The 16,883-nt window shown below is 36.4% G+C and overlaps 1 protein-coding gene and 2 long non-coding RNA genes across 8 annotated transcripts; 2 read left to right on the top strand and 1 right to left on the bottom strand.

Moving 5' to 3' along the window:
- Positions 1-785: 785 nt before the first annotated feature.
- LOC306997025 lies at positions 786-15,575 on the bottom strand. 5 transcript variants are annotated; one of them, XR_013797240.1, is made up of 8 exons: positions 15,416-15,575; positions 14,931-15,004; positions 13,859-13,974; positions 12,108-12,301; positions 9,336-9,412; positions 8,864-9,135; positions 2,840-2,981; positions 786-1,299 (listed from the first exon to the last, which is right to left on the bottom strand). It is a non-coding gene; the product is annotated as an uncharacterized lncRNA (long non-coding RNA). The 5 variants fall into 5 exon arrangements; XR_013797242.1 differs by lacking the exons at positions 786-1,299; positions 2,840-2,981; positions 15,416-15,575 and adding exons at positions 6,915-8,083; positions 8,260-8,542; positions 8,633-8,749 and having other exon boundaries at positions 14,931-15,066; XR_013797241.1 differs by lacking the exon at positions 15,416-15,575 and having other exon boundaries at positions 14,931-15,066.
- LOC306997027 lies at positions 6,485-7,440 on the top strand. The gene is made up of 4 exons (XR_013797246.1): positions 6,485-6,620; positions 6,784-6,842; positions 7,166-7,225; positions 7,311-7,440. It is a non-coding gene; the product is annotated as an uncharacterized lncRNA (long non-coding RNA).
- Positions 9,120-15,594, top strand: LOC306997018 (uncharacterized protein). Of its 2 annotated transcripts, none has more exons than XM_079610006.1 (14): positions 9,120-9,268; positions 9,356-9,434; positions 9,549-9,660; positions 9,756-9,881; positions 10,001-10,048; positions 10,127-10,180; positions 10,298-10,339; positions 10,444-10,518; positions 10,888-10,944; positions 11,191-11,268; positions 11,505-11,695; positions 12,136-12,295; positions 13,889-13,992; positions 15,447-15,594. In XM_079610006.1, exons 2-14 carry the CDS (start codon positions 9,357-9,359, stop codon positions 15,477-15,479), a joined length of 1,158 nt encoding a protein of 385 aa, XP_079466132.1. In that variant the 5' UTR covers positions 9,120-9,268; position 9,356; the 3' UTR covers positions 15,480-15,594. The 2 variants fall into 2 exon arrangements, with proteins under 2 accessions (XP_079466132.1, XP_079466133.1); XM_079610007.1 differs by having other exon boundaries at positions 11,191-11,256; positions 15,447-15,574.
- Positions 15,595-16,883: the final 1,289 nt, after the last annotated feature.

Genomic DNA, 16,883 nt, shown 5'->3' with positions numbered 1-16,883 from the left:
TTTAAGATATTTTAGATTTAGTCCGAGAGATTTCTGTCCCTCCATTGTAGCTGTATATGCAGTATAACGTTACTGTCCATAAAGGTAATAAAAACATCATCACAGTAGTCCATGTGACATCAGTGGGTTAGTTAGAAGTTTTTGAAGCATTGAAAATACTTTTTGGTCCAAAAATAATAAGACCTCTCCCGGGTCTGTTGTGAATCTGCGTTCAGGACTCCGCAGTGACGCTGCTGACGTAAGACGCTGATGACGTGTTATCTGGTGCGCCCGAGCTTCGTTTACAGTCTGAGGGAGACGCACGCTATATTCAAGCTATTCTACATTGTTTGCGTGGATATCATTTTTTTAATGGTGCGTAAATGTGCATGTCGCGGATGAGACACTTTTACAGCGTGCGTTTCCCTCAGTCTATAAATGAATCTCGGGCGCACCAGATAACACGTCATCAGCGTCTTACGTCATCAGCGTAACTGTGAAGGATTGACAACAGACCCGGGAGAGAATACAATGCTGAATAAAGTCTTATTTTGTGTTATTTTTGGACCAAAAAGTATTTTCGATGCTTCAAAAACTTCTAACTAACCCACTGATGTCACATGGACTACTTTGATGATGTTTATATTACCTTTATGGACATGGCCAGTATACTGTATACAGTTTCAATGGAGGGAGAGAAAGCTCTCGGACTAAATCTAAAATATCTTAAACTGTGTTCCGAAGATGAACGGAGGTCTTACGGGCTTAGAACGACATGAGGGTGAGTCATTAATGACATTATTTTCATTTTTGGGTGAACTAACCCTTTAACTAAACTTTGGTACTTGTGTTGTATTTCATCTGCCTCTGGTAAAGAAATGAAGTAAAACCCCTTCTGCTCTCTTCCTTGTCAGATATCCTGTTTATCTGTTGTGCACACACGTGTGTGTGTGTGTGTGTGTTGGACTGAGTATGTATATGCCCTATTCAACTACGCCACTGATTAATGCATATAGAGGAAACACACTTGTGTCATTCACCAGCTTTCACCCATCTGTGCCTTTCCTGTAATGCTGACACTCGGTCCTTCCAAACCAGCCAAATGAGGAAATCTTTAAACAGATGAATACCTGTAAAATAATGATAGGATATTAAATTACTAATGGTAATGATAATTATTATTATAATAATCATTATCATCATCATGTATTTATCTAGCATTTATTAGCCTCTTGTTTCAGGTGAAGAGATGTGCCTTTATTGTTATCACGGACGTCAGAATGAGAACCGCACCATGCAGAAGGGCAGGATCATGGCACCCTACAGAACCAGGGAAATTAATCAGTAAAAGTATAAATGTACTTGTTCTTCGTAGTCCATAATAATAGAGCCGATTTTACTCATTGAGAGATTTATTTGTGAGGGAATAATTATCTTAATTTTATTGGAGCCTTACACATTAAAGGGACACTCCACCCATTTGCATTAAGAGGTCCATTGTTAGGAAAACCAGTCATACTATTGAATGGTCGTGCAACATTCTCTCATTTTCCCCTGAGACAAGAGAAATCCACTATTTACCTTTTTCCCTTCCTCCTACAATGACGCAAAAATCGTCATTTGACGTCATTGTAGGAGGAAGTGTAAAAAGGGGGGATTTCTGTAAAGACTACAAGCACAAGTTCCCACCCTTTCAAACACGCCCATAGGGGGTTGTACCTAATGCGCTAACAGACCTATCACAGATCAGTGCCAGTGCGTTTGATTTCACCGGGAGAAACTTTTCGAAAATATGGAGGAAAATACTGAATTTTCAGACGGATGCATTGGGGAGGATTTTTATTTTGACAAAGTTATGTTAGAAACGGATGTTCGTGGCTACCTTTATGAGCCACATTATAGCGACAAGCAGCTGAGGTCTATGGAGGAACAGGAGGCGCCGGCGGCTTCTGCAGAGTGCAGCCGAGGCAGAAGACCTGCCTGTCGCAGACGAGAAGCCCGGAGTGGCTCGAGCTGGGGCGGAGTGGTGGTGCCTGTGCGCATACGGACACAGAGATAGAGTCCGTCTGCTGCTAAGAACTTCAACGATGCCAATTTCTCCTGGACGAAATCTGTTCTGACTGAACATCCCGGTACCATGCAATCATTCACCATTTCGAAAGAAATACAAACGAGGAGTAATTCACTAATGAGTTCGCCAACTAACTTTAATGTTTGTGTGAAATTAATTTCAAGCTCTGGTGGTTAGCTAGCTTTGTAGACGGAAGAGCGATGTCTCTGCGCCTCATATGCGCCGTTCTAGATTAGTGGGAGTGGCTTGCGGAGCTTTGCAATGTGGTGCATTGTGGGAGTTGTTGTCTTTCATACAAACGCGCCCTAAAGTTACTTTCTGTCTTTTCTCGGTCAAGAAGGCACCAAATTCGAAAATTATTTTACATTTCGACTACATATATGAAGCACTTTCAATAAAGATTAATGTTCCCACGGGTGAAATGCTCCTTTAAATACTGTAAAAACTATGCTATTAATTTGTTCCTGGCCCTAAAGAAATGTGAATTGCTCATTACAATAGGCCATAGTCTTGAAACTGGAAAAAAAAAGTAAAGCCTGTTCAAATACACAAATTAGTGAACATTTTTAATAATTAGGAATCATGTAACAATCATTTATACATTTTATTTATCTATTAGACATTTCATTTAATTTTGCCTGCTTGGCCGTTTCCTTTTTTAATTATATGATGTTATGTTGCTGTCTTGATGCCAGCCAATCGTTGCATTGCTGATCATGGTATAAACTTTAGAGTATTGATACATCAATACAAATGCACACAGAAGGGCTTTCTGGGCGAGAGACTTACCCAGAGGTGGACAACCTCACTGTACGCACAAATGACACATTGTGCTGAAGTGACCAGACGCCAGGAGACTGAGGACATCCAAATGTCTCCCTTCTTGAGCCTCCCATTGGACATGGTAGAGCAGTTTCCAAACCAAGCCTGCCTGGGTTAAAAAAAAATCAATTTAGCATACGATATGTATTTTTCAGACCATTAATTAAAATGGTAAAATTAATTCTTAGAATTAAACAGTATAGGTCCTTCAAAATGATGATACCAAAATAACATTTTGTTAAGAAAAAGAATTAAAAAAGGATATTAAGATGTCTTTAATATTTATTAGAATACAATGCAACAAAAATTCCTAAAGTCAACAGATTTTACTAATAGATCTATAAATGTGTTAAAATAAAATAACGATGCTGCCATTTCTCTAAAGGCAGTTGTGGCCTAATGGTTAGAGTCAGACTTGTAACTCAAAGGTCTCAATACAGACAGGAAACAACGGAGGTGCCCTTACCCCCGATCTCTCCCCTGGCGCTGCCTACTGTCCAAGGTTTGCAAAGTTTGCTACTCCTAATGTGTAAACTAACTTGGATGGGTTCCAATTCCGAGTATTTGGCCTTCACTTTAACTAAAGTCATTTTTTACCCCTGTCATTTTGGCTTCATCTCAGATGAAAATAGTACAATGAATTACTTGTCCATGTCATAGACAAAGTTGATATTTTTATGGACGATCTTATAGTTGAACACCTCCAGACGGACAACGCAAAAAGAGCCACAATTCAGGTAAAGACTTTTACATGTTTGTTATTTTTGTCTTTGTATTGTTCTAAATATTTTTTAAAGAAAACAAAATCACGTTGTGATGATTCATAAAATTTTTAAACAAGACTAAGAGTACTTTTCCCCTATTAATACTAAATTCATTTTAGTAATAAAATAGTAATATTAGCAAACGCCCCTAGCAACCGAACCTAGAACTGAACTGGTTAGATGCTCCGCTGACGACCCTGGATTGACATCTTGCATCTTTAATCTAAAGGTAAGGGCAATATTTGATTACAGGGGATTATGAAAATGTTTTAGAAGGATCTAGGTATTACAGTGGAATAGAAATACAACACTTCCCAAAAAGACCATAAAACAGTTGCAGCTCATACAGAACGCAGCTGCTAGATTGAGGAACCAGAAAATATGAACATATCACACCAGTCCTCAGATCTTTACACTGGCATCCAGTTACATTTAGATCTAATTTATAGAGTCTTATTAACTCACTGTATGCAAAACATTTCTTCTCCCTCTTCGTCTTTCTGTCATTTTCTCCTCTGCTAAAAAAAACTCTTAAGCCTCTTAAAAGTCCTCATCCTTACTCCTAACAATGTTGACCTTAGGACCTCTTTTAAGGGTAAAGATGTTTTCTGAATTACTTTACTAGGATTTTTTATTTAAATGTAAGAACACCCACATTTTTTAGGATTTTGTCACTAGGTGACAAAATCTTTGCATTAACTCTTTGCATTAATAATTTGTATAAATACGGGCCCACATTTCAGTAGTCACATTCAAATCCAGACTCAAAACACATGTTTAGCTGTGCATTTACTGAATAAACACTGTGCGTGCCACTGTTCGTACTTTAATTTTTCTCATTTCTTTTGATTATTTTAATTTCTTCTATGTACGCACTTTGAATTACCATTGTGTATGCAATGTGCTATATTAATAAACCTTGCCTGTCCCTGCATGTTTCTGTTGTACTGAAGGGTTCTAAAACCTGTAGAAATTTCCTGCACATATTGTCAATGTATAAATAAAACAATATCATGCAAAAAAAAACACCTGTAGGTTATTTTTGTAAGGAAAACTGTTTCATTCACAACTAATTAACATATGGATGCACCTTGCACTTCTCTTACATGTTTAATTTACTTTAAATTCTAAAAGATAGATTTCATCACTGCATTTTAAAAATGATAAAGCTCCTTTAACAGGGCCGCGTGCAAAACGCGTTAGACAGCTCTGGGAAAACGCTCACAATCCCACAAATCACCACACTATGAAAAACCATACATTTCCACTTATTATTCCATATCATACTAACGTTCCTTACTTCTCAACCTGCACATCATATAGCCAAATGCTTCCACCGATAAATGCTGCCACGCGTTGATAAGAGTAACTCGCGTCTGTGGGCTAGCTGGTTCTTCACTTGCGACCTTTTTTACAGTCTATGCTTGCGACTCGTATATATCGCCACCTATAGGTTGTTGAATATGTATGTATTATATGTATATCCATCCCTTCCAGGTACCCAACACTGACTGCACAACCGATTCATTTTAATTGTTAATTAATTTTGTAAGTTATCACAACTAAATTAATTTAGTTAACATATTTATATTCTAAAGTTTATATATAACTTATTTACTAAATTATTGTGGTGTATCACTTTTTGGCAAGGTAACGCAAGGTATCATTATATACATGTACATTTAAAAAATATAAATAAAATAATATACATTTGTGCGCGTGCCAAGCCCGCGAAACCTTCCAGCGGGCATATATAAGCAGGGGTTGTGACCACCGCGCGCAGAACCCGGTTTTCATTGTAAGTGGACATCCTATTCTACCAGCATTTCTGAGGTAAAGTACTTTTTACTTAACCGATTTAGGTACATTACTTTTAAAACATACGAACCCCCTACAAAGGTAAATGACACCTAAAACTTTGAATAAAGTAAATAATAAAATCTAATTATAGCATATAGGGTATGGGCCCCTACTCAGGTAACCAGATAAATAAGATAAATAACTGCCACTTTCACCTAATGAACGTTTTTAATTGTCACAAAATTGATTAACTGTCTTTTCCAGTAAATGTACCACTACTTTTCACATAAACAATGGTTTTCGGGTTTTTTTCCCACCGTCCAAGCTATATTATAGTCGCTATAATTAAATACCGTTAAATGCCGTTACGTCTGTGTGACGTCATTTGGGATAATAGAGAAAATCCGCTCATATTGAAATTAACTTTTTCGTTTCATCAGTCATGTCTGTGATGGTATCGTTAGTTTAAAATAAATAAAATATACAATTATTAATAATACTATCTTTACTTTGTATGGGAAGCGCGTTGTCTCACAGGCTTGGCTGCGAGCGCGTGCGCGCTGGTGGTGTACGCGCCGGTGATGTACTCGCCAGTGCTCACGCGCTCGCAGCCAAGCCTGTGAGAGCGAGAGACGTGGCTTGTAAAGATGAGATCAGATCTATAATGAAATCGGAAATCCGTCTGTCTGTCATATTATTAATACCACTACATTAAATCATATTTATAAATATAAATATTGTTTTATTAATAACTAATTATTATTATATTTTATTTCAATCATTATTGTTAACAGTGTTAATAATTATAATAATTATTAGTATTACTACTACTTCTACTATTAATAATAATTAAACTCAAATAATAATAAAATAAGTTATTATTATTAATACTATTCATAATTACAATAACAATAATTATATTTTATTACTGTTAACAGTATTAAAAATAATAATACTAATTTAGTAGTATTTTCAAGAAAGAACATTTATTTTACTGACTTAATATGGTGTCTTATTTGTTAGTGGGTTGTAAAGTCTCATCAGATGCATTACTGCATTCTTGCTGCATTCTATGCAATTGATATATTAATAAATCAAGAGCCTTTATTAACTTTTGGAATTTCAACCATGAAAATAATTATTCTCTTCTCTTTTTTTTCAGTATATATTGCAGTCTGATTATTGTAAGTGATACATCACTTAGTGTTGTCATCAATTAGTCTTGCAGTCATCCTGATTAGTCAAAAATCATTGCCGAAATTGAATGCATTTTAATTTGTACAGATATATCTCACTCATATTTAGACATGTTTCTACTTTCTCTCCCCTTTCCTTGTGTGTCAACAGCAGCTAACTACACCCCAAAGGCTCTTTTAAGAGCCCTAGCACATAGCGACTTTGTCTTTGTAAGTATATGTTTTGAATGCCTACCAGATACATTCTTAGTATTTACAAGTTATAAGTCAGATGTTGGCAGTTTCTGATCTCTTTTTCGATTCATGATACCAATGCATTTACCTAAACCAACCCAATGATTATCTTTTTATTTATTTATTAAACTTAACTTCATGTGTTTTTAATGATGGGTTACCATTTGCACAGTGAATTTTACACATTAATCAAAATAATTCAATAAAAAATTACGAGACGTTGGCTTGGGACTGAAACAGATTTCATGATTAAATTTCCCCAAATAAAGGGATTTCTATGCTCTGATTGTCTCTGACAGACATATTTCCCAGAAATTGCTTCTTGAATTTCTCTGGCAGCCCAGCAGCCACTGATCAAGGTAAGTGTCAAATATTAAGAGTGATGACCTTCATTAAATTGTTTTTAGAAAAACACATTCAGACATTACACTAAAATATTTACAGGCTTAACAATGAGTGAGGACAGAATAGAACGTTCAAGGCAATATCTAAGATCCTGGAGAGCAACTAAACGTGTTTTTCAAAAGATATCTAATAACAACACTGAATTGGACAGTCTGGAAGAGTCCGAAACAGTCACAGAAGGTCAATGGAATGCAGGTGATGCCTTAGATTCCACGGAGAACACAATGAACCTTTCATCTCCAATGTCCTCTGAAGCATCCTGGCCTTCAGAAGAAACTGACTGGGACTTAGAGGAAGTCATGGACGTTGCAGAAAAAAAAGATGGTACATCTGACCAGGAAGACAGCATGGCGAGCTTATCCCTGGCAACAGAACTGGCATCCTGGGCTTCTCAGTTCGAAGTAAAGAACAATGCTGTTGACCATCTGTTGAAGATTCTTCAGAAACATGGACACACTAATCTTCCATCCTCTGCTCGTACTCTGCTCAAAACACCTAGGAAAATAACCACAATGCAGAAATGTGGCATGGAGTATTTGCATTACCCACTGCGTCAACAGTTGCTGGACAAACTGGATAAGTACCCTGTTGAAGAGATCCTGGACCATGACACAATTAATCTGTCATTCAACGTTGACGGCCTGCCATTGTTCAAGAGCTCAAGTAAAGTTGTGTGGCCTGTGCTCTGTGCTGTCCACCTCAAGCCCATCATCGTTTTTCCAGCAACTTTAACATGCGGAAACAAGAAACCCACCGATCTGACTTTCCTAGATGATGTTATTGCAGACCTCAATGATCTGATGTCTCATGGCCTTCAGTATAAGGAGAGAAATTTCACTATTAATGTTCTCTGTATTGTGTGTGATGCTCCAGCAAAAGCCTTTACACGAGGCACAAAGCTGTGCTCTGGGTACTATGGATGTGATAAATGTGACCAGAAAGGTGAATGGTTTAATAAAGTAACATTTCCAGCCACAGAAAACCTCACCTTGCGCACAGATTATTCATTTAGGAGCCAAGTTCAGCCTGACCATCACAATGCTAATACTCCACTCATCCAGCTGCCCATTGATATGGTCAAAAGCTTTCCAATCGACTACATGCATCAGGCATGCTTGGGGGTGACGAAGAGGCTTCTTGTCAGTTGGACCCGCGGAGAAAGAAGAGTCAGGCTCTCCACCACCCAAAAACAAGAAGTCAGCTCTAGGTTGCTTCAGCTTAGGAGTCAAATTCCTTCCATTTTTGCTCGGACCCCTCGAGGCCTGGATGAGCTGGAGAGATGGAAGGCAACAGAATTCCGTCAATTCATGTTGTATACAGGCAAGCTTGTGTTGAAAGGAATTCTTGGGCATGACATGTACCTGCATTTCTTGGCATTCAGTGTGGCAATGTGTATTTTAGTTTCCCCAACACTGGTCAAAAAGCACTCCGAATATGCAAGATGCTTGCTCAGCTACTTTGTGAGCAGAGGACGAGAGCTCTATGGAAATGAGTTCATAGTGTACAACATCCACTCAATGCTCCACATCACTGATGATGCTGTACAATTTAATGGTCTGGACAACTGCAGTGCATTCAAATTTGAAACATACCTGCATACAATCAAGAAGATGGTACGAAGTGGAACACACCCTCTTAGCCAGATTGCCAACAGGATTGAGGAAAGATGTGCATCCACAATGAAAAACACCAAAGACAGACAAACAAAGAAGAGCAAGGATAGAGCATTCATCCTAGACGATGACAATGGCTGCGAGATCACCAACGATGAGGAGAAAGATGGACATGTTCTTTGCAGAATTTATCATAGTCCTGCACCATTGTTCATTGAGCCCTGCCACTCATTTCTTGTGGGGGTTTACAACTTCAACAAAAAACAAACGACAATGAGGTGGATCTCCAAAAAACGAATTGAAAAGAGAGCAATTAAGATTGAAAATGGAGACACCGTGACATTCATGGCCATCTTACACCAGCAGTGAATCTTTTATAACAATGTAGGAGAACTTTAATGTGCATATTCTTTGAGATGTAATAAGTTAAATGTTTTGACAAATCACTGACCTTCCTTATCCCTTCCTTAGCATGTATGTCATCGTTGAATTCACAGAGGAGGCGACGGTTGGCATCGTAGCACAGTGCTGGACACACAGGGAAAATGGGGTACAAGAAAAATTTTCATAACATCAACAATATAATCTTGATCAAAAATATAAAAATTAAGAAATGTATATTTATATTTTAACAATGTCTCTGACTTCACCGGACGTATGCTAGCAACAATACAGCTACTGGCCACCTACAAACCCCACTAAAAGAGCAAAAAAAGAAGAGATTCCTGATAAACAAAATTGGATTTCCAGGAAAATACGTGTATTGGCAAATACTGGTAATGTTTCATTTATTTGAGGATACTTTAATTATCTGATTGTACATTATGATTATTATATTTTAATTGTTTTACCATTGGCTTTATATTTTCAGACAATTTTGTAAAGGCCCTCAAGTGGTGTAAAGCAGCAGAATACAATTCTGCAGTGGAGAGTGATGTTGACACCTACACAAAAAGGCCACAAAAAAAACCTGTCCGCTATGATGACAGCAGCGATGGTATGCATTACTTTCAGTCTTTGAGTGTAGTGTCTAATGTAGTCCATTAATATCTTCTGATAGTGAAACAGAAAAAGTCAGATCATTATCAACTTTGCACATTAATAATCTCTATTTAGATGAGACACCACTGAGGGCATCCACAACAAGCAAAAGAAAGCATCAAGGTACCATTGTAAATACCATTCAACAAATGGCAATTTAAATTCAGGTTAAAGTAAATTAACATTTTGCATGCTATTTAGATGGACCATTTCCTAAAAAAAACACATCAATTGTTGAGAAAAGGCCATACAAAGGTATAAGTATATTTGTATGCTCTTTTTAAACAACTAAATAAATTATTTAAAATTAATGTTTACAATGAAAATTCCCCCCCTGAAACATATTTGTTATTTTTCATTTCTTTGATACAGCACCAGAGGCTACACTTCCCATCCCACCCCAGCATAAACCAAGTACATTAGTACAAACACATCAAACAGTATAGTACCATAAGTATACAAAATATATTTTCTGCAATTACATGTAATTATTTTTTGTCTTTGTATACTCACAATAGAAAAAGTCAAAGAGTCTTCACAGAATGCAACCTATGACCATTCAGATCCCAGTACATCAAATGATTTATCTAAAGGTATAATTGAATAAATGATTTAACCAAACACTATGGGGTGAATTCACTAAGAATTAATTGCGAAATTATTATTGGATAAATTACTGCTGCCATGATCTATACAGAAACTTAATTTAAATAATTGTCACGATAAATGTATTATTTTAAATTATTTAGGAATAATTTGTATATAAATGTTGTACTTGTTGTACAGTAAAGAATGACACTGACTTTATTTAAATACTCAGATTTCAGCTGCTTAAAACATTCTACTGGTGCCTACTAAGACAGGTTTTTGTAGCAAAAGTGGCACATCCGTTTAGTGGATTCGTCTCAATATGATGTTTTTCAAGGTTCAAGTTGACAACTGTGTTTTTATCATGCTTGCAGATCTTGATGAATCACCCATATCTACTTCTGTGTCTGTGGCAGAATATATTACTGAAGGTAAAATGTAATTTGAATTCAACATCTGTAAACTTTATTTGAATTGATTTTAGATTGAATTGAAAGTAACTGATGTTAGAAGTTAGATGAGGCAATGATAATAACATTGCGTTTTGCGTATGCAACAAAATAACAGTTAAATAAGTAATATCATGAGGAATCAAATTGTCCATACAAGATAACTTTTCCCACACAGGATAATTCAAAGTTGAGTGCTTGTTGTATAACATTACATAACTTTTTTAGAGGAGAGACAAACATCTGCAAGGGCTGACCACATGAAGACCCAACGACCCAATGACCCAACCAAGAGTGAGCTTAAAGGTACATTTTATAGGCCTAAGAAACAAATGCATTGAATGTAAATTATAAAAAGAAAAAGAGTACATATTGATACCGAGTTTTTCCTTTAGATAGCGTTTTAAGTGAATTACGGTGTAAAGTTCATTTTTCCTCCAATTAGACAGGTTTATGATGTTTGTATTGTAGTTAATATATTACACTAACATTAGGCTACTTTTTGGTTCACCAAGTGTGTAACTGGTGCTCTCTAATTGCAGAAACACTAGAGGTTCTGCTACGAAAAGTAGACAGCCTGGCAGCCACCCAGAGAGAAATACTGATCCTACTTAGGAGACGCCAGGGTCATCAGAGAACGGAAGACATCCTGGAGCTCAATATTGCTCAGAGCAAAGAGGAGCTTGAGGCCCTTGACCACCGTCTTAAGGACTCTGATTTCAGAAAGAGTGTGGTGAGTATTTGGGTTATTTCCGGGGCGCATGAAATTACCTTGATATTTAAAAAAAAAACTGTATTATATATTTATTTAAATATGATTTAACAATTACAAAAATACATTCATGGTTATGTCATTATTGTTTTGTTTAACTCTAATTTACAAGCAATGGAAAGTTGCATTAATATTATTTCAATTATTTTTATTAGTCATATTTATTTAAAAAATATATATTTAATGAATTCCTCCTCATTCCTAATAAATAAAATCTATAAATCGGTGATACAATTCTATAGTATGTATTTCTGTAGCAAATATGCACAATTCCTTTATTAATATATACAATTATGTAAGTTTCTACTTTTACATATTCAACAACTAAATTGTGACAATTTGAAATGACTATGAGTTTGTTGACTCTACTAACCTGCATGCCAAACCATGATGTTTCACAGATTCACCATCTCAGCCTTATTGGTGGGGCAAATCCAGGGGATTGTGTGAGGAGAGTGATGAGGGCAGTAGCTACAAACATTGTGTGGAGCCACTTCAGTTTGAAGGGGAAAAGGGAGAAATTGCCTCTGATTGACACAACTCTGTGTAAAGTCATCAAACGTGAGTCTGAAAAAATAAATAACATTGTAAAGAATTAATATTTCTTTTCATTTCTGGAAACATTTGCTTGGCCTCATGTCATTCAAAACTGTATTTCTTTCTTGCATATAACAAGGGATACTTTGCAGAATGTTAAGCCATTTAAAAGTATAAAATCACTGTGCACTTTTTTTGTGTTAAAAATATGAGCATCATATATCTTTAGTGTATCAGAAAATAAATAATTAATTGTTTTAAGGACATCGAGTCAAGTAAATAATAATCAGGGCTTCACAATAAGTACTGCCCGATGGCCCGACGCTCTGGACAGTTGACAGAACTACTGTAGGGGTTAAAGGTGTCCATTGTCAGGTATTAATGGACGACGGCGAGGCGTGGTTGCTTCCGGTTTTAGAAGCAAGCAATAAGGTACTCAAGGCAAGTGCTGTATCGTGAATAAGTCACAGCTGAAGGGTGTTGTTTGCCGACGCGAAGCGGAGTAACCCCTTCAGCCATAACTTATTCACGATACAGCACTTGCCTCGAGTACCTTATTGCTTTTATAAAACGATTGCCACACAATACAATTATTAAAGCCGAAAAATATGTATCTATGCAACTTTCATGAAGTAAAATCACTAAAAGCCTTCCTTCCATAGGAAAAAAATTGTAACTGACCGTAAACAGCAAAATAAGTTACATAAATTATTTCTCCATTAGATGGCAGCAAAGACTGTCATTATGAATGAGTCAGTCTGTAGTGAAGAGTTTTACATTGAAAGGACTCAAACTTGTGATCGTGGAGAAGGAAGACGCAACTGATAAATGGACAAATTCAAATGGATTGTTGACCTGAAGGAAAATGCTATATCTACAGTAAATGCAGGTACACTCGCTTACTCGATCTCTCACAATACTCTACTATAGCTTTAATGAGCAATATCAATGAGGTCAAACATGTGTTTAAGTTGCTAAGAGCGGTTGCTAGGGGTGTTGTGCAGTGATACATAGAACCATTGGGTGAAGCGGTCATAGCCGTGTTTTATCGTGAATAAAACACAGCTATTGACCAATCAGAATCAAGGATTGGAACTAACCGTTTTATAAAACGGTTAGTTCCAACACAACACCCCTAGCAACCACTCTTAGCAACTTAAACATGTTTGATCTCATCTATATTGTTCATTAATGCTATAGTAGAGTACTGTGAGAGATCGAGAAAGCGAGTGTACCTGCATTTACAGTAGATATAGCATTTTCCTTCAGTTCAGTCCTTTATTCATAATAAAAAAATATATATATTTCCCATCCGCTGCTATATCTTGTCCTTTTCACCGTTAAGGGGTTTTCCCGTGCCTATAGTCATGTCAGTTGCGTCTTCCTTCTCCATGATCACAAGTTTGAGTCCTTTCAATATAAAAGGTGTCTTTATTGAATGAATCAGCTTTTTGAACGAATCAAAAATTTGTAATCATTAAGTCTGATAATAACTTTTGTAAGTGAAATACCTTTACCAAACTTAAAATGATAGTATTATATTGATAAAGTGAATTTGAGCACATAAATAAATGGTAGGCTACTTACATAATATTCGTGATTTCTGTTTTGTTCCAGATGCTGTTATGAAATGCAAGTCTGATCTGGGAGAGAAGGACGTAGAGTGCTACATTGCAGAGACACTGAAACATGTGCCAGCCCAACTGAAAAAACATGTTCAGGTATTGAATATAGGAAAATAGGGGGAACAAAGTCAAAATATTTCATATTAATCAGACAATGGTTCGATTTGATTGAAATGGAGGGCAAAACCTGCAAAACCAATATATATTTAAAAACGCAAATAAATATATAAATAAATCCACAAAATTCTACATAAATAATTAAATGTGCGAGAAAAAAAGAGAGAAAAAAACTAATGTTGGGGGGAAATGCAAAACGGAAAGTTTTCTTGAATTTACAACACAAAATAAATCAACGTGCACGTCAAAGTTACACACCATACACAACTTGCATGAATAGTAAACTTCCATATCAAAGAAATAATCAACTCACTCTGTACTGACGAACACAATCTGGATCTCAAAGAGGGCCTATTCAGCCTATTTCTCCCCTCTGTGTTAAACAAGAAATGTAGCATATCTACAACTACAACAGAACTTACGCTCTGATTGGCAGTGATTGTGTGTGTTTTTGACACTTCAGATGAATCACGTTAAGTTGTCATCAATCGTCACATATCACAACGTAATCGCCTCAATATCTCACCAATTATATATAAATAAGTGAATATTTTTCACCCTTTTGGTGTTTTATCCAGTTATCACTTATTTATTTCCAACGCATGGGTCGGGTGATGCAATACACACACTTAGTTAAGCCCAAAACACAATTTCCACGTTAGTCAACATTTTCACAGCATTTTTGTTACAAACTGCTTTCATCACCCTGGACAGCTCCCATAACTAAGCTCATGTGCAGGTTTAAATATCAATAAATATAATATTATCTCCTTTAATTTAATTTGCTAAATGTACTTTATGTGACCTTAAGCCTATGAGTTTCCTCACAATATGCAACATTTAATCTACAAACATAAATCATCACTGCAGTTTGATGTATCCTACACGGGATAAGGTTAGATCAAAATCAGACTTACCTTTGTCTTTGAGAAGATTTAAAAATGGTATATTATTCCTGAATAATTAGCAGTAGCAAGAAACTGAACATTTCCTGTGAAGAGGGGAAAAAAACGTTACATGGGAAAAATGTCCTGTCCTCTGCAGAGTCGTTACAACAGACGTTATTTTAATATAGCCTACTTAAAGGCGGATAATAACAACCAATCAGCAATCGCTCCTTCGGAGTAATTTCGGATTTGTTTTACTGTTGCTGCGGGATTAAGGCAGCGTGCGTGAATTTCATAAGCCGGAACAAAAAAAGCTTGTAGTGAGAATGCAAAAAAAAAAAAAAAAAAGATGCTAATTTTTATTCCAGCTAATAAAGTGTCCTTCAAAGACATAAGTTAATTTCGCCGTTTAGACCAAAAGGCCAGTTTATAAATTGCATTATTTGCAAAACATAATGTGACAGAACGGTGACAATGAAATACTTTCAATGACAGTGACATTGACAATGACTAACCTGTTGTTTTGTTGTTGTGCCGTTTCTTTAGGATCGACTGCCAGTACCTGCAGAATTGGAGTAGTTCGCTTGGTCTACATTCCTCGAAGTGTTCCCGTTGTTCAAACAAATTATAATTGTTATAATTATAATTAAAATGTTAATATGTACTGTTGTTTTCGAAATAAATGAGATGAATTTACCTAATTTTGAGTAGCCTATGCATTCATCATTCAGCAGATTTAAATAGTCTTTAAATGAGGTGTGGGCAAATAAGGACAAAAACTGTCCGCCTTGAAAATTACATATTTAGTACCAGCACAGGACGTTGTCACAACGTCGTGCTTACTAACTGGTAACGTTGTCACAACGTCGTGCTTACTAACTGGTAACGTTGTCACAACGTCGTGCTTACTAACTAGTAACGTCACAAAGTTACGTTGTAGCAACGTATCTGGGAATTTCACTTTTCCGGTTGCCACGACGTAACTAATTACGTCGCCACGACGAAAGTTTGGTCACCATATTACGTTGCAGTTACGTAACAGTTACGTATTTGTGTTAGCTGGGTGTGTTCGGTGTGGCCAAACAAAATGACCCCTTCACTCCCTTTGGAGCAAGATAAACAATTAAAGATACCTTAATCCCAAGTGAGAATTATCTTCCGTCGCACCGTCACGAGCAGGCAGTCTGTCACACGCGATGTCCATGGACTGGAAATCACTCACTCAACAGGCATCCTCTCAGCGGCGAGATGTTAACTTTGTCAAACGTCAATAACTAAAGTCTTCGATTTCCAAGTTCACACTTCAGTCCGATTGTGTGCACAAACATAAACAAAAACCAACTGGCAAATATACGTTTGTCACGTTCTATTTTACAGTTTAAACACTAAAGCACGGAGCAAGTCATCGATGCAACTTCTCCTCAGCTATTCATTCTCTCTCCTCCCGCGGTTTGCGATCTTTTACCTCACGTCATTCCCAGCCTACAAAAGTCATACAATCAAATATATTCTACCACCAAACATCGAAATATCACATGTTACATTACACATTTCACTTTACCAACGAAATTCTTTAAACAAAAACCCTTAGAATAAATTTCAACCCATACTTGAAACAAACACAATTGTATATCAAACTACAACTCCCATAATCCCTTTCCTTTACCCAAATGAATAGAATGGAGATGAAACTATAATAAATTTGCTTCTTGCGCTTACTTCTAAATTCTAATTTTTGTATATCTTTAAAATAATTTATTTAGTCATAATGTGCAATTATGAACTTTATGTAATTAAGTTATTTAGCACTTAGATAACTTATATGCTTTTTAGCACTGCGCTACAAGTATAGGCTAATCAGTTTTGAGAGACAACCATTTGCTTAGGCTGGGGTCATCTTCTGACTTGTATTTTAAAAGCTGATTAAAGTTTCCCTCATCACCATCATGGCGTCTAAAAGATAAACCTTGTCTTGCCAGAAAC

This window comes from Phoxinus phoxinus (genome assembly GCF_949152265.1).
Source record: "Phoxinus phoxinus genome assembly, chromosome: 4".
Lineage (NCBI taxonomy): Eukaryota > Metazoa > Chordata > Actinopteri > Cypriniformes > Leuciscidae > Phoxinus > Phoxinus phoxinus.
This window is presented reverse-complemented; position numbering and strand designations above follow the sequence as displayed.

Excerpts from the sequence above, each read along its gene's own strand:
- LOC306997018 (XM_079610006.1), top strand. The coding sequence starts at position 9,357 with ATGTATGTCATCGTTGAATTCACAGAGGAGGCGACGGTTGGCATCGTA. Across the intron at positions 10,049-10,126 it reads AAGCAAAAGAAAGCATCAAG|ATGGACCATTTCCTAAAAAA; the intron begins GTACCATTGTAA and ends CATGCTATTTAG. Across the intron at positions 10,945-11,190 it reads GGCAGAATATATTACTGAAG|AGGAGAGACAAACATCTGCA; the intron begins GTAAAATGTAAT and ends TAACTTTTTTAG.